Genomic DNA, 24,029 nt, shown 5'->3' with positions numbered 1-24,029 from the left:
ACTTCTGTATATTCCATGGTGATAATTAAGCGTTGTTAGAGTCTCGATTTATTTATTTTACATTTTCATCGTCACCCCCTTCTCATCCTGGATATTCCAGCTCTTCTATGTGCTCGCCGGTGGGTCTGCCGCTGACGTAGCTGAGTAGTTGTGAGTCGTTTGTCCCCCCGCCTGCCCCACTCATCATCAGATAAAGGCTCGTTATTGTCCCGTGTGCAGAGCAGAGTGTAACTCTTACTTGTATGTGTTAATCGACACGCCTCATGTCACAAGCAAATCCAATGTCACATCACACGACTTTCTTTCAGATGGGATGTCAAACTCGATGACCGCGTCTGCCAATCTTGTCACTTAGAATGATAAGAAATCTCAGGGTGGGACAACATCAGCGACTTGAGTGACGAACCTTCCAGCAGAGTTTCAGATCTCCAGAGCATTGCAAGCTCACCTCGTTTGGTGGTGAGCAAAACCAGACACCTTGATGGCGGTGGGGTCTGTCACCGGAACGACTTGATGTTGTCATCTGTGAGCTGAGCTGTGTGAGGATACAAGCAGCTGAATAAGGACAGTCCTATCAGGCAGGCACACCGCCCACTGACTCGCAAAGAAGGGGCTGCCATGGGGTCTTAGAAGAGCACAGTTCATATACAGTGCCCTCCATAATGGTTGGGACAAAAACACTTTTTTTTTTGCACAGTTTAAAATTACAAATCAAACAATTCAGACACCGTGATTAAAGTGCACATTGCAGACTGTCATTTAAGGGGAGGTGAAGACATTTTAGAATTAACAACACTTTTACTACGTGGTCCCCCCTCTCCAGGGCACCATAATGTTTGGGACAGTTGGCGTCACAGGTGTTTGTGATTCCCCAGGTGGGTTTCATTGCTTCCTCAGATACCTCAGTTTGCTTCTCCCCTTTGGAGTCTGCAGTTGCCATTGTTCAAAATGAGGACGAGAGTTGTGCCAATGAAAGTCAAAGAAGCCATTATGTGGCTGAAAACAAGAATAAAATCATTAGAGGTATCAGTAAAACCTTAGGGTGACTGAAATCAACTGTCTGGAATAACATTAAGAAGAAAGAACTCACTGGTGAGCTCAGTAATGTGAATTTCCCATTGGGATTAATAAAGTATCTATCTATCTATCTATCTATCTATCTATCTATCTATCTATCTATCTAGTAATCATAAAGGGTCTGGAGGCTAAGGAAGACCACCATGTGATGAGAGAAGAATCCTCGCCATGGAAAAGGAAAAGCCACAAACTCCTGTCTGACAGACCAGAAACAGTCAATGTGTGTGTTGGAGACGACTGTCAGCAGAAGACTTCATGAACAGAAGTACAGAGGACACACTGAGATACAAACCACAAACACAGGATGGCCAGATTACAAATTGTGAAAAAAGAACTTAAAAGAACCTGCAGAATTCTGGGAAAAAGGTCTCATGGACAGACGAGACAAAGATGAACCTGCAACAGAGTGATAGGTAGAGCAAAGTGTGGAGACCAAAAAGATCTAAAGCAGAGCACCTCATCTGTTAAACATGGTGGTGCTGTGGGTGTCATGAATTGGGCATGTGTGGCTGCTGCAGGTCCTGGCCCACTTCTCTTCATTGATGATGGAAATGCTGACTGCAGCAGCACAATGAGTTCTGAGGAGTGTAGAAACATTTCATCTGCTCAAGTTCCAGTAAATGCCTTCAAACTCATTGGACGACGCTTCATCCTTCAACGTGATAATGATCCAAACATACTGCCGCTTTTCAAATCTAAAAAATGGAAAATTCTTGAATAGCCAACCCCGTCATCCGATTTAAAACCAATGGAGCAGACATTCAATATGCTGAAGAGAAAACTCGAGGGGTCAAGCCTCCAAAACAAGCAGGAGCTGAAGATGGCTGGATTTGGAGGCTTGGCAGAGCAGCACCAGTGAAGACCCTCAGCACCTGGTGTTGTCCATCAATCGCAGACTTCAAGGAGTCACTGCATGAAAGGAATATGCGACAAAGTCCTAAATATGAGGGCTTTAACAGACCTGCCATTGCTGTGTCCCAAACATTATGGAACCTTGCAATGGGGGGGCCGTGTAGATTAACTGCTGTCATTTCTACATCCTGTGACAGAAACGTCTGCAGATTCCCCTACATGACAGTCTGGAATGTGCACTTTAATCACGGTGTCTGAATTATTTGATTTGTAATTTTAAACTGTGAAGCAGAGGAGTAAATCAAAGAGAAATGTGTCTTTGGCCCAAGCATCATGGAGGGCACTGTATCGCATATTCAGATGGCTCGGCTCTGTCCCTGCTCTTTGTCACAGATCACTCACTGAATAGGCCGGACGTGGGAGTATTTAAGGCTTGTCAGGGAATTTCTAGGTAGAGGCCGTCAGCACAGATGAGACATCAACTCTGAGCCAAGGAGAACGTCTCCTGCACCCTGCCGAGTGGAGCTTCAGCCATCAGCCGTCACCCCACAGCAGAACCAAACGAGGATCTCTCTGTTCCAGTGGGTGCTCTTTGGCTGTTTTTGTAGGTGTAGATTATACTGCAAAGTAAAGCATTTTTAAAACAAGTTAAACACTGTATATACTCTCTTTTGCTGCAGTTTTCTCATTTTCATTTTTCCATCATAGCTACTCAGAAGTAGACAAATCTGTTGGTCTCCTTGCAGCTCACTGCAGACGCGTTGTATGCCTCCTGAAATGTGATGAAATGAAAAGCAATTGTCACCTGTGTACTGCCTGCCTTTGAAATGTCATCGAGTAAAGCAAAGCAAGGGTGACAAGAGATCAAGCATTGCTTATTCTACAAAGATCTTCTAAAATGGCCAGGACATATCTGTTGGTACCCAAAGAATAGATCATAAATAATTGGATTTGAATGATTGTTTAAACTAGCTGTTTTCTTGAATTTGTATCACACACGTCTACAATTGTGCAGTCACTCACTCAGCTGGTTCAAATGGAGAGAAGTATTAAAGTATTTTGACATTCTTGATATCCTCTGCTGTGAAACATTCTGACCTGTCATTGTTTACACATGTCTTAAATAACTATTATCATACAGTTTTAATTTCTGTATTATCTATATCTATTATTTATTACAAGGGGGCTCCGCCCCCTGCTCGCCTACCCCCGGCGTTTTGAACCCTTGTCCGTTGGGCAGCCACGTGTGAGGATGACGCACGTTTAATACGGAGCGTTCGCCCATGTCCCCCCACTGTTAATACGGAGCTCCGTCCGTAATATTATGCGGTGCATTGTGGACTACTGCGGACCCCGTAGTGTTTGCCGTTTCAGTTTGTATCTCGGTCACTCGAGTTTTTATTTTTGAAGCGTTTGAATTCCGGTCTTCATTATCTGTAACGTGCTGTCCATGTGTTTGGCCCCCTCGTTTAACCTGTTTATGACGTTTTACTTTGTTTTCTACTCTGTCTTTCATTTCTGATCTCGCTTTATTCTGCTTTTGTTTCAATGACACCTGGTCCGTGGTGAATATATTTTCCCTTTTTCGAGTAATAATTTTCATTTGTTTGCGATACTGTGATGTTTATTGTACTGTTAATAATGCATCACTGTAATGTGATTCACCTATGCTGTATAGATTGGACGTGAGAGGATGACGTATGTTTAATACGGAGCGTTCTCCCCACTGTTACTACGAAGCTCTTTCCGAACCATTATGCGGTGCATTAAGGAGCACTGCGGACTCTGTAGTGTTTCCCGTTTCACTTCGTATTTCGTTTAGTCGAGGTCTTTCTTTTTGGAGCAGTGCCTGCCTGGTCTGCGGCATTTCAGATGCACGTTGTAGGCGCCTGCGTTCATTAATTATATCCAGGCAGGCGCGTGTTTGTATCTCGGTCACTGGAGCTGTGTCGTGTTGAATCCGTGCCTGCTTTGCCTAATAGGCAATGCCTACGCAGTTTGAGACGCGCGTTGTAGGCGTCCACGTTTATTAGATCTGTCCACGCGGGCTTGGTGTCGAAGCTGTGTTAATTGTTGAGCTGTTTGGTTTTGGAGCCGAGACAGTTTTGCTTCCGCGGTTTCAGACGCGTGTCCGTACCATCTCGGGTTTGTCCCCGTTCTTTAATCCCTTTATAAAGTTTTACTTTGTTTCCTACTTTGTGTTTTATTACTGACCTCGCTTTATCCCGCTTGCAGCATGTCAGTCGGTTCGTAGTCTCTCTCGTTTTGCTCTGGTGAGGGGGGGGGGGGGGGGGGGGGGGGCTTTGTGTGGCGCTTGCGCACTATGTCTTTTGCGTCCACGGGCAGGTCCCTGCGTCCATATCCGGTTTACCATTCTCGTTTAGTAATATGGATATGGATATTACATATCTTACATATCAATATTGCTGCTACTTCTTTGTCTTGTCTTTGCACAATGTCTTGTCTTGTTTGTGTTTTAATTTTAATTCTATTTTTAATTTATTATTTGCATGTCATGGTGTTACACTGTGGACCCTGAGCTTCGCAATTTCGTCTATCTGTATACTTGTATATGGCTGAGATGACAATAAAGTTCACTTTGACTTTGACTTTGAGAAGTCATCACATGGCTGTTTGGTGTCATCGGTTGTGTCCCACACTGAACATGGAGCAGACAAAGCAAAAGAGAGAGTTGTCTGAGGAGATCAGAAAGGTGCATGGTAAAGGAAAAGGCTAGAAGACCACCATCTCCAAGCAGCCTGATGTTCCTGTGACAACAGTTGCAAATATTATTAAGAAGTTGAAGGTGCATGGGACTGCAGTTAACCCCAAGAAGAAAATCAACCCCAGAATAGGCAGAAGGATAGTTAGAATGGTAGATAAAGCCAAGAACAACTACAAAGAGATACAAGCTGAACTCCATGGTCAAGGTCCAGCAGTGTCTGATCACACAGTCCCTCACGTTTTGAGCGACAGTGGGCTCAATGGAAGAAGACCCAGGAGGACTCCACTGAAAGAAAAGCATAAAAAGCCAGACTGGAATTTGCTAAAATGCATATTGACAGGCCACAAGGCTTCTGGGAGAAGGTCCTTTGGACAGATGAGACAAAGCTGGAGCTCTTTGGTAAGTCATTTCAGCTCTATGAAGCTTTCGGAGAAAAGCACACCATACCTACTGGGAAACATGGAGGAGGCTCAGTTATGTTTTGGGGCTGCTGTGCTGCCTGTGGTGCCTTGAGTCTGTGCAGGGAACAATGACATCTCAAGACTATCAGGACATTCTGGAGCGAAACGTACTGCCGAGTGTCAGAAAGCTCTGTCTGAGTCGCAGGGTATGGATCCTCCAGCAGGATTAGGAGCCAAAACTCACCTAAGAATGGCTAAGAACAGAACATTGGACAATTCTGAAGTGGCCTTCTATGAGCCCTGATTTGAAAGTTTCTATGGAAAGAACTGAAACACGCAGTGTGGAGAAGCTGGAGCAGTTTGCTCAGGTTCAGTGGGCCAAACTACCTGTGCAGTGCAGAAGACTCACTGAGAGCTCCAGGGATGGCTTCTTTGAAGTGATGGCCTCTAAAGGTTGTACAACAAAATGTTAGGCTAAGGGTCCCATCATTTTAGTCCCGGCCATTTTCATTTGTGTTATTATTTCAAATATTCTGTTGAATCAGAACTCTAAAACAAAGTCTGATTTTTGTTAAACTTAGGGGGCTTTGCCCCCAGCTCACTTCGCTTACCAAGACTGCTGTAGATTCAGAAAATCAGCAAGACTAAATGTGTGTTCAGACACCCAGAAAAACGAACCCTCAAATTTAGGACCCCACAGAGAAAAACTCCCCCACCACTCATAAAAGGAGTTGCTTGTGAACACAGACACAAACCCCCTCAGCTCTGATGTTCACACTCCTGGGAGTGCCCCCCTGCACAGACACATCCAAACCACCCAGGCCCCTGCCCCCAAACCCAGGACCACTTGAAGTCTGGTGGGCACACCTTGCCCACTTTGGCCATTCCAGTTCAGATGTGCACAAGCCCGTCATGCCAACACCAATATTTCATTACATGTGGAGGAATATTTCACACAAAATTAAATAGATAAGTGTGTGCATAATTACATAAAATAATACTGCAAAATGCGACAAAATAAAAATAGCATAACATTGGGCTGTAAATAAACGGGTTACAGAAGGTCCTTGTTGCTTTATGTATGTTGCCTGTGCGATTCTTCCACATGAAACATTATACAGTATACGGCTTGAATTTAAAACTGTCATCGTCACTCGTCAAAGCCGGGAGGGCGGGGCTCTAGCGAGTGCTGCATTTTGATTGGTGAATTGTCAGTCCACCTGACTTAAAGGAGACGCTTGGTATTTTTGAAGTTATTTCTTCATAAACATGCTAGATATGCATTTGCCACACAAAATTGTGTTCAGAAGTTAAGCATTTTCTATAAATTAAAAAAATATGTATCTTGCCCGCATTGGCGCTTTACAATGGAGGGTATAGGGCACTGAGGAAATAGGCATAAAAACTAGCCAAGTATGTCCATTTTTCAGGCCATGCCGGTTGTCGAGTATTGACGTGTTTTGCAATCACACACACACACACACACACACACACACTGTGAAATAGTTTATACACATCATGTGTGAACAAAAAAAAAAAAAAAAACACCAACATTATGAGATTCCACCATTTTAAAAGAAGACCTTCCAGCGCAAAGACCTGTGGGTGGTCCCCTCTTCAAAGACCAAATTGTAGTAAACGTTTCGTTCCATGTGCTTGAGTTTGTGTTTATTTCCATATTTATGTATGAACTTGCAAGAGTGAATAATAAACGTGTCCCCACCGCAAGAAAAGCAGCACCAGGAATCTGCCATCAAATTATTCTTTTCGGGTTCCTTTCATCGTCACAAACATGCGTTGGAAACACATAAGACACGGATCAGTTATCGACCACTGAGTTGGACATTTTTGGTATGTTCCTCCGTGTACCATATACTCCACTGTAATGCACCATCGGGCAAGGTGCTTTTTAAAAATTTATAGAAAGTGCGTAACTTTAGAACACAAGTTCACATGGCAAATGCATATCTAGCATGTTTGTGAAGAACTTACGTGGCCGTGACAAATAGCAAACTTATCCTTTAAGCCTTCTGACTGCCATCAAATGCCTCGTTTACAGCAGACACTTCCGACGCCAGCTCCTATCCTGATGATCAATTTGGAGTTTATACAATTAAAGTCGCACAGGAATCCTGGGCCGCTTTTAACTGCGCTCGTACTCGACGTGGACGTTCACTACTCTGAGCATGCGCATGAGCCACAGGATTCCCGAGACAAAGCAAGTACAGTACCTATAACCGTAGACATATACAGTATAGACAGACGCCGCATTCACTGTGTTGCCCAGTCGACACGATACGTCAGCGCGTATGCCATATTGCGAGTGGCTAAAGTGCCATTTAAACTAATACAGGTAGACATGGCAACTGGGTTTTCTGATGAAAAAACAATAACGTTTAAAACAGTATCGTTTACATACAACAGATTCTGGCGAATCGTTTACAAGCAATTATTTATATCCATTTATACACCAATAATGGCAATTATTATTAAATAATTCCTCCCATATAAGTAACATTTCTCGGACTGCCTTCTTCCATCTCTGAAACATTTCTAGACTTTGTCCTGTTCTTACGCAGCACAGTACTGAAGTATCGGTTAATGCCCGAGTCACCTCACGTATAGATTACTGTAATGCTATTCTATCTGGCATCCCACAAAAAAATATCCATCGCTTACAACTTCTTCAAAATTCTGCTGCCAGGATAATAACCTGCTGTTCTAAATGCACTGAACCTTTTGCACCTGTTTCATTCTCTCCCAACTTCACTAGCTCTCTGTTAACTACAGAATACAATACTAAATACCGCTCTTAACATTTAAAGCTCTGCACCACCTCACTGATCTCCTCCACACTTACACTCCTCTCGCTCACTCAGGTCCTCATCTGCAGCTCGACTTTCTGTACCGCACATCAGACTCAGTGCTACGGGAGCTCGAGTGTCTCTCATTGTGCTCCTCAACTCAGGAATTCTCTCATATACGTCGGCTCGATTCAATAACACAATTTAAAACTACCCTCAAAACTTATCTTTTCAAACTAGCATACCAATTGTGAATTTTGCACTGTTACTGTCAGTTATCTTTCTTTTAACAGTAAAATGATACACTCAATAACAAAAAAACAATTTTATTGTATACAAATTGGCTTAATAATTTCTGAAAACATTTCACTCATTCCTCTCTCAATCTCTCTCTCTCTTACACACACACAATGTGGTTACTTAAATATATACAGGATAGGATCTAAAATCATTGAAACAGAACTGTCTTCCATGGCTTTTTCCGTGTGTTGCCACTCTGTAATCGGAGTATTCAGTCTGGCAATATGGTGCAGCCTTAGTTTGTGGAAGACAGAAGACAACTAAAGACATGAGCATAAAATGATGGTTGTCAATTTCAAACTGTGTTTCCTCAATGTGCTCGTTCATCTGAACCAATCTCAGCCCAAACAAACTGATTGATCAAAGATCCACTGACAGCTTGCCCTAATGTCGACTGTCGGATAACACGCTCAGCTACTTTGACCACCTTGACTGGACCCTGAGTGGGAATCATCAAACCTCCTTTGTTTTTTAGTGGTAGCTTTGATCATATGATGCCGGCACAGCATGTGTTACCAAACTAGCACGGCACACATCACAGGACCGCTTTCTCAAAATCCCGTCTAAGGGCTTACCTCCCACTGCTTCCTGAGGTGGATTTCTTTGGGAAACTTTCAAAGTTTGAGAAATATTAACAGCTAACAACAATCTACATAGTTAGTGACTAAATATGTTTAGCCAAAACGTTGTTTGGAGGCTCACTTGAGCACATAAATGCATAGCTTTGCTAGTTTAGCCTGGCGTAGCTAAAGTTAAGATTATAAAACGGGATTTTCCAATGGCCAAATATAACCAAAACAATTGTTCAGCTTTACCAATGAAATGTAATCCCTGTGATCTGGTTTGGAGCGTACAGCGGTTTGTACAATCCTAAGCAGCACATGCGTGAGGCATCTTTATCCATTACTTCACTTCACAGCAGTGCCACTCGCAATATGGCGGCGACGTTGACGAACGATGCTGCTGGTCATGAGGCGTCTAGTAATGTCTATGTCTATGCCTACAACCACTCTGCGGACGATTCACCAATCAGATCACAGAGCACTCGCTAGAGTCCGCCCTCTCAGGGCTGACGAGTCAAAGTGACAGGTGTAAATTTAATCCGAATTTTATGTTGCGTTTGGAGGAATATTATTGACAAAATTAAATAAATAAACTTAATGAGAGAGCCATTTATTAGTTATTAGGCTGATGTTACATTGATAGAAGTATTTTCCGAGTTATGTTAAAATGTTTGCCTATATATTAGTGAATATTCTATCGGAGATTCGCATGTAACCCTACCAAGCTAAACTGAAATGGAATATTCTACTTATTTGTTATCTCTCTGACTACGGGTTACTCAGTTGGTAAGCGTGTCCTATAACGCATTTTATTGGCCGTATTGTATGTGCAGATAGAGTGCATCCAGAAAGTATTCACAGCGCATCACTTTTTCCACATTTTGTTATGTTACAGCCTTATTCCAAAATGGATTAAATTCATTTTTTCCTCAGAATTCTACACACAACACCCCATAATGACAACGTGAAAAAAGTTAACTTGAGTTTTTTGCAACTTTATTAAAAATAAAAAAATTGAGAAAGCACATGTACATAAGTATTCACAGCCTTTGCCATGAAGCTCCAAATTGAGTTCAGGTGCATCCTGTTTCCCCTGATCATCATTGAGATGTTTCTGCAGCTTAATTGGAGTCCACCTGTGGTAAATTCATTTGACTGGACATGATTTGGAAAGGCATACACCTGTCTATACAAGGTCCCACAGTTGACAGTTCATGTCAGAGCACAAACCAAGCATGAAGTCGAAGGAATTGTCTGTAGACCTCCGAGACAGGATTGTCTCGAGGCACAAATCTGGGGAAGGTTACAGAAAAATTTCTGCTGCTTTGAAGGTCCCAATGAGCACGGTGGCCTCCATCATCCATAAGTGGAAGAAGTTCAAAACCACCAGGACTCTTCCTAGAGCTGGCCGGCCATCTAAACTGAGCGATCGGGAGAGAAGGGCCTTAGTCAGGGAGGTGATCAAGAACCCGATGGTCACTCTGACAGAGCTCCAGAGGTCCTCTGTGGAGAGAGGAGAACCTTCCAGAAGGACAACCATCTCTGCAGCAATCCACCAATCAGGCCTGTATGGTAGAGTGGCCAGACGGAAGCCACTCCTTAGTAAAAGGCACATGGCAGCCCGCCTGGAGTTTGCCAAAAGGCACCTGAAGGACTCTCAGATCATGAGAAAGAAAATTCTCTGGTCTGATGAGACAAAGATTGAACTCTTTGGTGTGAATTCCAGGCGCCATGTTTGGAGGAAACCAGGCACCGCTCATCACCAGGCCAATACCATCCCTACAGTGAAGCACGGTGGTGGCAGCATAATGCTGTGGGGATGTTTTTCAGCGGCAGGAACTGGGAGACTAGTCAGGATAAAGGGAAAGATGACTGCAGAAATGTACAGAGACATCCTGGATGAAAACCTGATCCAGAGCGTTCTTGAACTCAGACTGGGGCGACGGTTCATCTTTCAGCAGGACAACGACCCTAAGCACACAGCCAAGATATCAAAGGAGTGGCTTCAGGACAACTCTGTGAATGTCCTTGAGTGGCCCAGCCAGAGCCCAGACTTGAATCTGATTGAACATCTCTGGAGAGATCTTAAAATGGCTGTGCACCGACACTTCCCATCCAACCTGATGGAGCTTAAGAGGTGCTGCAAAGATGAATGGGCGTAACTGGCCAAGGATAGGTGTGCCAAGCTTGTGGTATCATACTCAAAAAGACTTGAGGCTGTAATTTCTGCCAAAGGTGCATCGACAAAGTATTGAGCAAAGGCTGTGAATACTTATGTACATGTGATTTCTCAGTTTTTTTATTTTTAATAAATTTGCAAAAACCTCAAGTAAACTTTTTTCACATTGTCATTATGGGGTGTTGTGTGTAGAATTCTGAGGAAAAAATGAATTTAATCCATTTTGGAATAAGGCTGTAACATAACAAAATGTGGAAAAGGTGATGCGCAGTGAATACTTTCCGGATGCACTGTAGGTAGGTAGGTAGATACTTTATTAACCCCCTTGGGATTAATAAGTATGTATTAAGTAAAGCAGGGGTGCCCAATAAGGTGGTGCAGGTAGATCGCGTTGCATTCAAAAAAATTTTTTTTAAACGTTAGTCTATCATATATCCTCCCTATGGTATTTGCCACTTGATTGACATACAGGGTGGCCAGTCTGAGATCTCTTTTCTTCTAACACACTGGTCATCCCGCACGTACAATCAAACACGTGAGCTACTGCAAAACTCTGGCTATCCAAGTGATCTAGTTAGCCTTCCAATTTATATCGACTAAAGAAGGGGTTTAAAAAAAGAAATTGGTAGAGGGAGCTGGACATGCGGAATGGGAAGAGGACTTTTTTTCTCTCACAATGTCACAATCGAAGTGCGTTTGTCTGATCTGTCAATCTATCATTGCTATTCCAAAGAAGGAAAAACGTGGAAAGGCACTTTCAAACTGTTCATTAAACGGACTTCCTTCCAAAAAGCGATCGGAGAAAGAGAAAGGAGAGGGAACTAAAAATCGCAGTTAATCGGACAGCCGTCATTTTTCACTCGGCTGAATTCAAAAGCAAAGGCAGACACACCAAACATTGTTCCGGGTCAGTCACTCGATCATTAAGCATAAGAAGTCCTTCCAAGATGGAGAGATGATAAAAAGAGGCCTTCGTTGAGGCAGATGGCTGGGGAGAAATTCCTGCTGAGATTTGGAGACCCCTGGCCGGAGAAAAAGGAGTTTCTCTTTGTCATTAAACATGCAGAATACAAGCAACTTAATAACGATCAATGGTTTGCTAGACTTGGCATTTTTTCCCGATCTCACCAACATGTTGAATGAGCTTAATTTACAGCTGCAAGGAAAAGACAAAACCATCATGGTCAATATGATTAGCTCAGTTAATGCTTTCAAACGAAAAACGCAACACCTGTCCTCAAAGCTGCAGCGCCTTGATTTGGGGAACATCCAAAACCTCGCGTCAGAGCTGGAGACGCAATGGAAGGCGTGTGCACAACTTGGCAGCATACGCTACACAGAGCAGATTGAAAATTGTCTGCCAGACGGCTTCAAGACTCGGCTTTACTTGAGCCGATCGCTACATTTAAGTGCTCTCCATTTAGGGAGGATGTTGAGGGGGATTCACCGGCATCAAACACTGTTTCACCTAAAACTCCTCTACAGTGGAGGATGAGATTTTGACACCACAGGATGACATTCAGCTGAAGTATGGGGCTCATGGACAGTTTTGGAACTCACAGAGAAGTACCCAAACATGAGGAAATGTGCTGCCTCCTTGACTGCATTATTCGGCTCTACTTATTTATGCGATTCCACCTTTTCCCACATGAAGATTATTAGTAACTCGACCAGAGAGAAATAACGTAACCTTTAAGTATAAAAAAAATAACTGAAGTTTGTAGAAGAAACAGTTTTTCCTTTTTGTCTTATCCTGTGTGTGTAATAACTTGTTTCTCTATTTTGTGTGTACGGTTTGCTTTGAATATTCACTAAACCTTTTTAAAACGAACTTTATTGAACTGAGAACTTTCTTTTGTTACGCGTTTGGCTCATACTGGATCCCACCTTACCAACTCAGTAGCGGCTCGAAACATAAAAGCACATTCCATAACACGTGTATTTACACTTACATGCCATGCTCTTACTTAATGTATTGTCACAAATCACAGTAGTTTTATTTATTTGTGTCTAATATTCCTTCATAGCAGTGGATACTCGCCGTCTGCCCCCGTTACCACGAGCACACTGATCCTCCATTCACACGTTCTTACCAGACGTTGTGTCCAAGTCAGAAATTCCACGGGAACGCCCTACGAATTCAGAGCTACAATCGGCCAACGCGGAGGAAACAAAGCTACCTACATTTTCGAGTTGTGACATAACGCTGACCGTTCACTTTGGTCAAATGTATAAAACAAAAAAAATCCATTTGGAGCGAAGACGCTTATTTGAGAATTTAGTTTGTAAGCAGCAATCAGGGAACAGGCAGTTTATCTTGAATCGCTCTTTTTTGGGGCTGACCAAGTACCATCAACAGCGACCTCGCGTTTATCCAAATAGTCCAAACTGGACGCTCTGCCAGCACGTGAAGGCAGCATGCCCTCCTCGACTCTGATGCTCGGGTGCCCACAGTGCCACGTCCTCTCGACTAACTCTACGTTGTGTACACACTGATCCTGCCAAACGTACCCTGACATATACACGACAAGAGGAGTTCACAATCTTTATTTTAACAAAGATTGTAATACAATATATTTTTTCCTTCAGTTATAAGTAGAAAACTTTGAAGAATTAGTCAAAAAGGCACAATTTGTACAATATATACAGTCTGATCTAAATTATAAATATATAGAAAAGCAAACCCAGAATAAAAAGTGCTAAAACAGTTTTACAGAAAATAAAAGCATTTTTTAAAAATCCATACAATCAGTAGCAATGTTCTGTTAATAATTTATTTCAGTGAAAATGCTGTAAAGCCACCAGCAGGAAAATGAAGTGGAAACCAGTAGGTGTGCTTGCGGGGCAGCGGGGCGCGGCTCCTCTCGCACACGGCGGCATTCCTGAGATTGACAGATCAGGTCATGGAAACTTTGGTGCGGCTCCCAAGGAACGATAGAGACGGTGGGACACAAGAGTGCAAATTTTTTGGTGACGGGTGACATGACAGAAATAAAAGAAAAAAAAAAAAATCTATATATCCCTGACTCGAGCCCAGTCGTGTCGAGCTCCTTGTTCCCAGCTTACTTCGACGAGTCCCTTCAAACACACACACACACACACGTGACACGCGCTCGCTCACACACGACGTGCACGCGGACAGAATTATTGCGGAGGTCACAGCCCTTGCTGATGCCAGTCCGGAGCTCCACTGGGAGACTCCTTGTCGTCTGCATGTGGCGCTAGGCAGTGACCAGCAGGAGGCCTCACAGTGGAAGGACCACAACATGTCGAAGAGACACACACGTATATAGACGGGGGAGACACGCAGTCATTCGGCCAAGAGCCTGGGGGTACCAGTCACACACCCATGTGGCACTGGGGACCTCATCACTCTGCTTTCTTCCGTAACGTGGTACAAACTTTATAAATAAAACACACAAACAAACATTCTTACTAACCACACAACATAGCAAGTTTAAGCCAAGGTTCTGGCACCACCAGCTGCCTTGAGGCACAACACACCAAGCTGTCTGACACACACACACATTTTTTAAACTCCATGGGACCTGCTGTAATACTTGGGAGGGAAAGACACATGGAATCCCTAACCTGTCCCAGCTGTGCCACTCCACCGCCACCACAGCCCCTTCTTGGCACATTTTTACTTTAAAAATTTATTGGCAAGCTGGAAGCAGCAGTGGCAGAAAGGAGGCTGCCGTGCAGTCAGGACCAGGAAGAGAATGAAGACAGTTTTAGAGACCTGCAGGGGGCAGCATAATGCCTCAACAGCACCAGGGTCACCCTGGTCCTTTGGCTGACCAGTCAAAAAGTTAAGAAGCAAGCTGATGCCACTTAGAATGCCAAGCACTCCCATCTGTCACCCTGGCTCTTCCCACCCCCAACTCCTCAGTCTGGTTCAAAGCATGTAGTGCACTTGAGGATGTGACCCTCTAGAGTTTTTGCGGGGAGAATGATGTCAAGACAAAAGCCCCCACCAGGACTGGGGTCTAAACCTCTACACTGTGGAGGATGCTCTTCCTGTATCTCAGAAACATTCCCCTACCGCTGGAGGGGTAGCGTCACCGGTATTGTATATCGTTGGTGGCTTATGGGGTGAGAGCAGGGTGCAGAGCCATGGGCTTTCTGAATGCCCAGCAGCGGATCGGCAGTGTGCCCCTTTCCCTGGTTCGCAAGCAGCTACAGACTGGCAAGTCCTCACCAGCAAGGGTTTACTGAAGGATCTGAAAAGTAAACATTTGTTTACAAATAGATAGATATCTTTCTGTGTGTATATATATATATATTATATATATAATTTAAATAAAAACAAAAGTCACATGATTCCGTGTGATAAAAAGGCAAATCCCAAAGAAAAATATGGGATGACCTCTAGTTAGAAAAAGCTTCCTGTTTGAAAAGGACCTGCAGTTAGCCAAGTAGTGGTGAGGTCAAAGGTCAAAGGACTGGCAAGGGTGCACATCAGGAGAAATCCCATACTGAATGACCGAGCGGCGCTCTGGGGGAGTCTGAAACATGCTGTTTAAAACTTCTCGAATGTTGATACTGTTCGTCTCGGCCTGCCCATTGGGTGCAGACAAGGTCTGTTGAAAGTTATGCGCTGGTGTCAGGGTCAGCGCTGTCCTGGGGGCTGCAGTTTGCTCAGGGTGCTGGTAAGCAGTAGACAGGTTTAAAGTGGTTTCATCAAACACCAGACCTGCAAAGTCTTGAGGGTCCAGGGTGGGCAGGGAGTGCCCAGTCTGGCTTGACTGCGCAATAAAAGACTCCAGGCTCAAGTCTTCCTGTGCTTGGGCAACCGGAGCCCCAGAAGACTCTGCACCTGGCCCCGTGCTGGGTTCCTGTGGTGGTGAGGGGCTGACTGTCAGGTCCAAAATCTCCTTGAAGTTGTTTGAACATGGACTCCAAGAGGTTAAAGGAGGCAGGATAGGGTTCATTTTGGACAAGTCAAGAGGCTGTGAACCACAGAGTTTTTCCAGCATCAGCCGATAGTCCTGCTCTTGCCGCAGCTGTCTGTCATGCGCTGCCTGCTGCAGCTCCCGTTCTCGTGCGGCCCGCTCCCTGCGTTTCCGTACTGATTCATCCATTTGTTTCAGCTCTTCTTGGATGCGACTGACGCAGCTCTCTGGGATCTTGATGCCTGCAGAAGCAAAGAGGTATTAAAAGGTGCAAGTGCTGGAAAAACGGACTAACAGGAGCCAACTGTAGCAATCCACAACTATTAAATGGTCAGATGGGATGACGAGGGAAGATGTATTCAGCTAGCATCACCCAGTGTCCAGAGTCAAGTGACCTCTTCTTGTTCAGTCATTAAGTCAGAAGCCTATGTCCATTCCAGCTAAATCACTGTCTCTCAATTTTCTGGTGTTAACCCTGTGTCCCATAATTTACCCTGCTTTCATTTTAAACATCTGGTCCTAGTGAACCCTAGAAATCAAACCCATTCCCCTCAAAGCTCAAGACAGAGTCTCAAGAGTAACCCCAGTCTCCTGGCCTCCTGCATCAGACCCACGAGAACGTACCGACTTGCTTGTTGTGTTGTTTGGTCTTGAGCCGTACAATCTGCAGGATACTGGAGTTGGTGATGTCAGAAACTATATCAGCTACCCTCTTCCAGACACGGAGCAGAGCACCACACAGCATGTGGTAGTGTCGCAGCCTCATGCCAAGCCAACATTCGTGACCTTCTGCTATCTGCTTGCATTTTCCCGTCCTGAGAGAGAGAGAGTATGAGGGGTGGGAGAGTGATAATGCATGTAAGTAATCAAGCGCCACAGGCAGCACTCACTTACCCAACGGCGTGTGTACAATTGCGGATGGAGAAACTGAACTGCTCTTCCCAGTATTCTTTTGCATCATCTGGGGGAACCTGTGAAGGAAGCCAGGTTGAAAGAGTGAGGGAGAGAGAAGTTTACTGCCCCCATAGTTATTCTGTGCTGGCTCACTGCAGCCGCCTATCCTGAAGCATTACTTACTGGCTTGGGAACCCACCTTACGGTATTTCTTGGTGAGACCTTCAATATTCTCTAAATGGACCTGCTTTCCGATGTTGGGCTTATAAATGATAAAATTCTTTCCTCGGTTCTGTTCTGCCAACAGTACAACTGGGATTCTGCCTCTTAACTTTTGAGGAACAAAAATGTAGCAATTAGCTAGGAACAGCTCACCACAAACACTCCTATCTAAAGCAAGAGGAGGTGACCACCTTGCACACAAAATGCATCCACTCACCTTGTATGAGAGGTAGAAACCATCATCTGGGCCGCTCACCTTCTGGAATCGGCTATAGGCCTCATCCCATATCATACCTCTGTCTACACTGATCTACAGGATGCAAAGTCAAACACCACATGAAACAATCTAGTGCCAAATCAGACTACCTATTTGCCATATATATCCTATCATCTCACCTTGTAGAGGACCACCTGGCCATCTTGAGGGTTCCCTGGTGTTAGAAACTCTGCTTTGGTCTCCTCATAGATCTTATCATTCCCTGGAGCCAAATCTGGAAAGAGACAGACACCATAAGGTTCAATGAGATGAGGTAGCCAGTGTACATATGTGGACTGGTGTGTAAGGGTGAAGAGAAAGAAAAATAAGTAATTGAGGTCACTTACCCAGGATGCCCATGTCGTATTTGCCCTCTTTCTTGTCTTTGTCTATCAGGTAATCAAAGTTGTCAGTAAAGTACTGGAACAGTGAATTTTGTTTGTGTACTTCCAGACCCAGGATGCGGTTCAGGAATTTGGTAATGGTACAGTCTGAATAATGAGAGGAACAAACGATTAGATGTCAGTAGGCACACATCAAGGTCCAATAAAGATTATGTTCAGGGATCCCATAAGATACCTTTCTCTACACTGACACCAAATCTTAGCTCCCGGCAGAAAATTCCCACATCCATAAGGCCCCGCTTCATATCTCGGAAGAACATGGCATCACCTCCTGGATAATCCTTTGGTGGGGACACCTTGCTCTCGATCTGTCCTAGGATGGCTTTGATGATTTTATCTAGGGCCCGGGCACCATACTGCAGATTAGAAAGTAGCAATAGGGTTGGACAAATGAGACTTGGATGTACCCAATATGAGGAGTCATTCTTTTAGTGCCTTCTCATTCTCCTACCTTATTTTCAAAATTGTATTTGCTCAGGTCTCTGGACTCGGTGGCTCTCCGATCACCATGGGTGAGGGCTCCCTGAAAGGAGAAAAAATGTACTTAGTCTGCTATGTATATAGTGTCAGGCGACCACTACCAAAGACAACCATTAAAATGGGACCTACCAGGCTTTCCAATCTCTTGGCCACAATGGATGCAAACCTTCTCTCTCCAGCAAGCTCAGAGATAAGGAATATGTACTCTGGAGCCGTTTTCTGATTGGACCGGTGAGTCCGCCCTAGGAGACAAAGCAACACTGGGATCAAAGATCAGAGGAGATCACTGGTTACTTCACCCTAAGGCCAATAGAACTCTTTTTCTTATTCCACCAGAAGAAACCTGGAATAAAATATAGGAGTTCTTTAATCATATATTTGTTACATCGTGCATTAGGCTTTTTAATACATTTCTATATTTTTTTTAACAAGTAGTTTGGAAAAAAATAAAAATAAATACTATAATCCCAACAAAAGCCTGCTGCTCAGCCTCCTGTGCAAGATATGTATTTGGAATTAATCTTGCGATTTTTTTTTCTTTTTTTATTCACAGCAGTGATAAAGAATCTTGTATTACATTTGGAGAATACAAGACAGGTTTTAAATAAAAATGAGGTCTAATAATGAAGAAAGTCTGATGTATATCACTTTGGTTAAGTAGCTGGTGGCAAAATGCAAGAAATCTTTGCTTTAGGATTACAAAGCAATGGATTCAAATGTAGATCCTGCCTCACCCATATAATCATCTATATTTTAGTTTTCATAATCTTAATATTTTGTCATGTTTGTAAGTGAAAAGAAGCAAATAGCCAATACTACAAGAATCTAAAACAAGAACAACATTTTCTGAAACTGAAAAGTTTGCCATTTTGAACTTTCACATTTGAAATTGTGCTCTGTTGGCCGTTATTGTAAGTTCGGTTTTATTTAACCACCTTGGTGTTAACCCTGAGAAAATTTTGGCCTCAGAATTATATGAAAATAAAGTTCTTTCCAAGTCCTACTTGGGTTAATCTGTTTTGATGAGATGTGGAGTGTTAAGCCCAAACAGCATTTGGGACTGTATTCTGCTGTCATCCTGTGGATGAAGTAATATCATATTGCCAAAAAAAAAAATAAAAATCATGACTTTTTCAATTTATTTTCCCCTTGGAAAGTAACTCATCAATATTCATTAGAGGGGTGGTTACTTCAACAAAAAACAAACATGAAATGCATTGCAAAGGAAAAGCTATAAAGACAGTTTTAGAACAATTTGAAACAGAACGGAACTATTAGTTGAATCAAGCTATAGTGACAACAATGTGAACTGGTCATTAGATATTGACACAGATCGTGAAACTAATGCATATGGCACTGTACAACCGAAATACCATAATATTCCAGGTGAATTTGGCCATCTGAAGGTTCGTCATTGTGCAACGTTTGTGGGGAAAAAACTAAAATGATTGGGATCAAGTAGAAAGACAAGACAGATGTTAGCCCCCTAAGCACTTTTCATAATGCTGGAACTGTCAATGTACATGTCAGGGGAAATGTGGAAGTCACTGAGCCTTGTGCTGTGGTAGCCTACAACAAGCCGATCAGGCACAGACATTGTACCCCGATCATGCTCAAGCACCTGAGAAATACTTTTATTGTCCTGAGTTCAACATTGGACTGTATGTTAGCGACTGTCCTAAAATGTATCACAAGAAGTATCCGTATGGATACAGGTGAGGACACTAGACAAATGAAGACAGAATGCAGTTTCATATAACAAAGCAAGTGTCTGGAGAAAAACCTATACCACAAATATGAAAACTTCAAAAATACTTACTTTAAAGCTCAATTTTAGTAAATGGTAAGAAAAATGGGTGAGCTCAATCACGACCACAAACACAATTTTGCAATTTTTATATACATTCCTGGTGGTGTAGTTGGAGGCTGGATTTAACCCCCAGTTACTGTCTTGTGGTTTTGGCAAGTTATTCCAGTTTGAATGGGTTTTTTCTATGTATACCAGTGTCTTCTTTCCACAACTCTAAGAACACAAAGCTTAGAATAACTGTCAATTCCAAACTGTCCAAGTGCTAGAGAGAGAGAGTGTATTTTAATGAAACCTTCCAGCACTGACTAAAATATGACCACTGCGGTGTCAAGAGAAGAGAGGTGAAACAACACAATACGAAAAAACAATGTGGTGCAAGTTTAAGTTTTGCCCAGATCTGACCCACATTTTGAAAATTCTGGTCCACAGCCAAACTTGCCTAAAAAAGTGCCACAATATTCATCCCACAGCCACAATTTTTTATTTGGTAACTGAAGGGTATGACACACAATCTAGGATTGAACATGGGAAGCGTATGTTAACATTTATCACCCTGGGTTAATGTATGTTGCAGGCTTTGCAAATTTAAGCAAGAAAGTGGTGGCATACAATATAAAAATATTGTAGCTTTTACCTAATTGTGCTGTGTAGAATTTGTCTGGTAAATTTTTCAACAACCGCAAGGAAGGTCTGTTTACAGGTTAATAGTACTGCACATATTTTGGAAGAAAAATGGTGTAAAGCCATCAAAGACAACAGATACATTTATTTTCATAAAAATTTTGAAGTTATTGCCCACCATCCATGTTACTAAATCATGGATTGTGCAACTGCGAAACAATATGCTTATTTTTACAAACCTTATACCACTGGATGGCAGCGACTGCGACGTCTCCACTGATATGTAGATATCCACATATGGACATAATGAGACACAGCTGATGGCATGCATAATGAAAAAATACACTATTTGCAGAAGGAGCAAACAATGTAAATACTTTACGTAAATGTGTAAGTGGGGTAGGGGGGTACTTGGGTGTAAGAGTGTATTGTTGTGGATGAAGTTCATAATTTTTATATGATTCACTGTTTTATGTGCAATAAAACTGTTATGAACCTGGATCCTCATTTGGAGAGGTTTTTGATGGGGAGGTGCCAAATGCTGTAACTATTTATTTCTTTGTGTTATCAACAACAGGAAACTTTAGACATGTAACAGTACACATGTCTGGGAACGCCTCACAGGTGAAAAACTGTCTTGGCATTACTTCTACATGAGATACTATATACTGTATCAGAAAAGAAAAGTTTGAAAATATTACGGTGAACACCTGTTCCTTTTTCCTAGTTTAGCAGCAGTTTCTTCTAACTAAAGGAATATTTAAATTTGACACAAATACAGGTTCTATCACATTTGAAAAGTTATCTGCCAAGTTTTAGTGAAACAATGGACTGTTCTGCCTGTTATTTTTTGAATAATAAGACTTTATTTTGGGGTACCTCCTACCCCCTTCAGGTGGAGATTGGTGAAAAATGCCCCCAGGGTGTAAGGGGTTTTTAATACATGGATGAAAATCCTTTGCAGTCAATGACTGCCTGAAGTCTGGAACCCATGAACATCACCAAATGCAGAGTTTCCTCTCTCGAGATGCTTTGCCAGGCCTTTAATGCGGATGCCTTCAGTTGCTGCTTGTTTGTTGGTTTTCTGTCTTCAGTAACTGAAAAGCATGTTCTGTTGGGTTGAGATCTGGCGATTGACTTGGCCACTGAAGAATATCTCATTTCTATACCATGAGAAACACTAGGGTTGCTTTAGCAGTATGTTTTGGGTCATTATCCATTTACACTGTAAAGTGCCTTCCAATCAGTTTTGCAGTATTTGGCTGAATCTGAGCAGAGTACAGCCCTATTCACTTTAGAATTCATCCTGCTACTTCTGTCAGCAGTTACATCATCAGTAAACGCCAGTGACCCCATTGCATTGGCAGCCATACATGCCCTGCCATAACACTGCCTTCACAATGTTTGACAGATGATGTGGTATACTTCAGATCATGTTTCTCTGTACTTTTATCTTCTAATCATTCTGGTACAAGTTGATCTTGGTTTCATCTGTCCAAAGAACCTTATTCCTGACCTGGGCAGACTAGTTAAGATGTTCTCTGGCAAAGTCTAATCTGGCCTTCTAGTTTTTCAGTGTTACCAATGGTATGCATCTAGAGGTAAACCCTCTGTACTTACATGCATGAAGGTGTCCTTTGATTGTAGACTTTTGAGTGGGTAGGCATCTCACTGTCAGAGTGCTCTTTGACCTGGTTAGATGGTGTGAAGGAGGGTTTTCTTCACCAAGGAAAGAATTCTGCAATCATCCACTTTAGCTGGTCTCCCAGGCCTTTTGGTGTTGCAGAGCTCACCAGAATATTCCTTCTTTTTAACAATGCACCAAATTGTTGATTTGGGCACTCCTAAAGTTTTAGCTACCTCTCTGATAGGTTTATTTAGTTTTTTCAGCCTAATGATGGCCTTCTTCACTTGGCATTGACCCCTCTTTGGACCTCCGGTTGAGTTCCAGTGAACAGCCACCAAACACAAATTCAGCACTTAGATTATGTAGACAAAAGGTCTGGAGTTGATTCAGTCATGGAATAACAAGGGAACGAGCCACACCTGGTCATGACTTTGTCAGTCAGTCACCTGTTCAATTACTTTTGAGCCCCTGAAAATGGATGGACTCTTTCAAAAACGGCTATAATTTCTCAAAGCGAAATGTAATACCTTTGTTAAACCCATTAAATTAAAGCTTAAAAGTCTAAACTTCTGTCACATCTTGATTGTTTAATTTCAAATCTATTGTGGTTTGTATACAAAAAGAAAATGACAAAAATGGCATCAATCTCCAAATACTTATGGACCTAAATGTATGTTTGTTCATAAACCATGTTATACAGACTTAAAAAAAATCCCACTGTTCAACAGCCTCTCACTAGTTATTTGCCCTATTTGGCAAATTGCAATCAGAACCCCTGAATCAAATTTGAAGTGTACTGCAAAGCACTAGAAAACATGCTGTTACAAACCCGTTTTATGTCTTAAACAAAGGACAAAGCTTCCACATGCATCTCAAGTAAGGATTTTTCTATATAGCTCCCTTACAAAAAATACTAGAAAACACTCAGGCATTGCAGGACAACAGACAATAGGACTAACAAACAGCAATTCAAGTGAGTGAAAAGTAAAGAGTGATAAGGTACTTTTATCAGAGGGGTGGTGTGAAGACAACACCAGTATTGACTTGTTAAAACACACACAAAAAAAAAAAAAATGAAAAAAAGGCACAACTCTGGCCATGCTTGGACAAAGTGCAACACAAACAAGTTTTAAAATTTCCACTGCTTTACAGTTAACACACCCTCTTTTTAGGTAAAAAATGTGAAGCATGCATTGTGCATTTATTCATAGCTGTAAATCTCAGACTTGGATCTATGTGGGGTCTGGAACACAGATCACTTCCTCGTTCCCTGATGAAGTCATGTAATACATAGCATACACTTCTGGAGCTCTCATGTTGCGTGCACAGTGAACAGTCTAAAAACTGACATAAAAAAAATTATAAAAATGCTTCAGAATAACTAATAAAATTATATGTTTTGAGTATTTGCTAATATAAGTGTTTTATGGAATTTAAATTTGTTATCAAAACTGGCTCGTGTACCATTTGCAGATAAAATGTAAAATACTTGACTATCATCATCAATGTTAAAATATCTAATTTCTTAGAATAGAGTAATCATTCAAAATATATCTGCATTGTTATACTCGGCAGCAGCGTACCTGTACAGTTAACTTGGCCTTTCTCAGCCTCAGGTGCACTTTGGGTTATGAACTTGCTCAACATGACTCTGGAGTGCCATCTTACAGTAATGAGTCAAAGCTATCCATAAACAGAACAAAACATTTCCACTTCCAAAACAGCAGGCTTCAAACATAAATTAAGAAAGGGACTCTGCTTAAAGGTATTCATGAGAGTCTTTGTCATATACCAAAGCTGGGAAAAAAAAAGTTTTAAAAACCCATTAATTTGGTGGGATTCACCCATTCAAATTTCAAGGGACCTTTCAATTTCATGGGTCAACAGGATTATTATTCAACACTCCATGGCAAGGATCC

At 42.4% G+C, this 24,029-nt stretch overlaps 1 protein-coding gene across 2 annotated transcripts in view; it reads right to left on the bottom strand.

Annotated features, from left to right (window-relative positions):
* Window positions 1-13,432: 13,432 nt before the first annotated feature.
* The window catches only part of si:ch73-63e15.2 (protein strawberry notch homolog 2), an 80,258-nt gene continuing 69,661 nt past the window's right edge, over window positions 13,433-24,029 (bottom strand). For both annotated transcript variants that reach the window (XM_028816269.2, XM_028816270.2), the window contains 10 exons: window positions 18,182-18,294; window positions 18,024-18,095; window positions 17,748-17,928; window positions 17,516-17,659; window positions 17,309-17,403; window positions 17,130-17,222; window positions 16,890-17,021; window positions 16,691-16,767; window positions 16,421-16,611; window positions 13,433-16,038 (listed from right to left, as the gene is read on the bottom strand). In XM_028816269.2, the coding sequence (XP_028672102.1) occupies window positions 15,332-16,038; window positions 16,421-16,611; window positions 16,691-16,767; window positions 16,890-17,021; window positions 17,130-17,222; window positions 17,309-17,403; window positions 17,516-17,659; window positions 17,748-17,928; window positions 18,024-18,095; window positions 18,182-18,294 (1,805 nt within the window). In that variant the 3' untranslated portion in view covers window positions 13,433-15,331. The remainder of the gene's footprint in view (window positions 16,039-16,420; window positions 16,612-16,690; window positions 16,768-16,889; window positions 17,022-17,129; window positions 17,223-17,308; window positions 17,404-17,515; window positions 17,660-17,747; window positions 17,929-18,023; window positions 18,096-18,181; window positions 18,295-24,029) is intronic.

Source organism: Erpetoichthys calabaricus, chromosome 12 (assembly GCF_900747795.2).
Source record: "Erpetoichthys calabaricus chromosome 12, fErpCal1.3, whole genome shotgun sequence".
Classification (NCBI taxonomy): domain Eukaryota; kingdom Metazoa; phylum Chordata; class Cladistia; order Polypteriformes; family Polypteridae; genus Erpetoichthys; species Erpetoichthys calabaricus.
The sequence above is the reverse complement of the archived record's forward strand: the minus strand, read 5'-3'. Positions and strand labels throughout refer to the sequence as shown.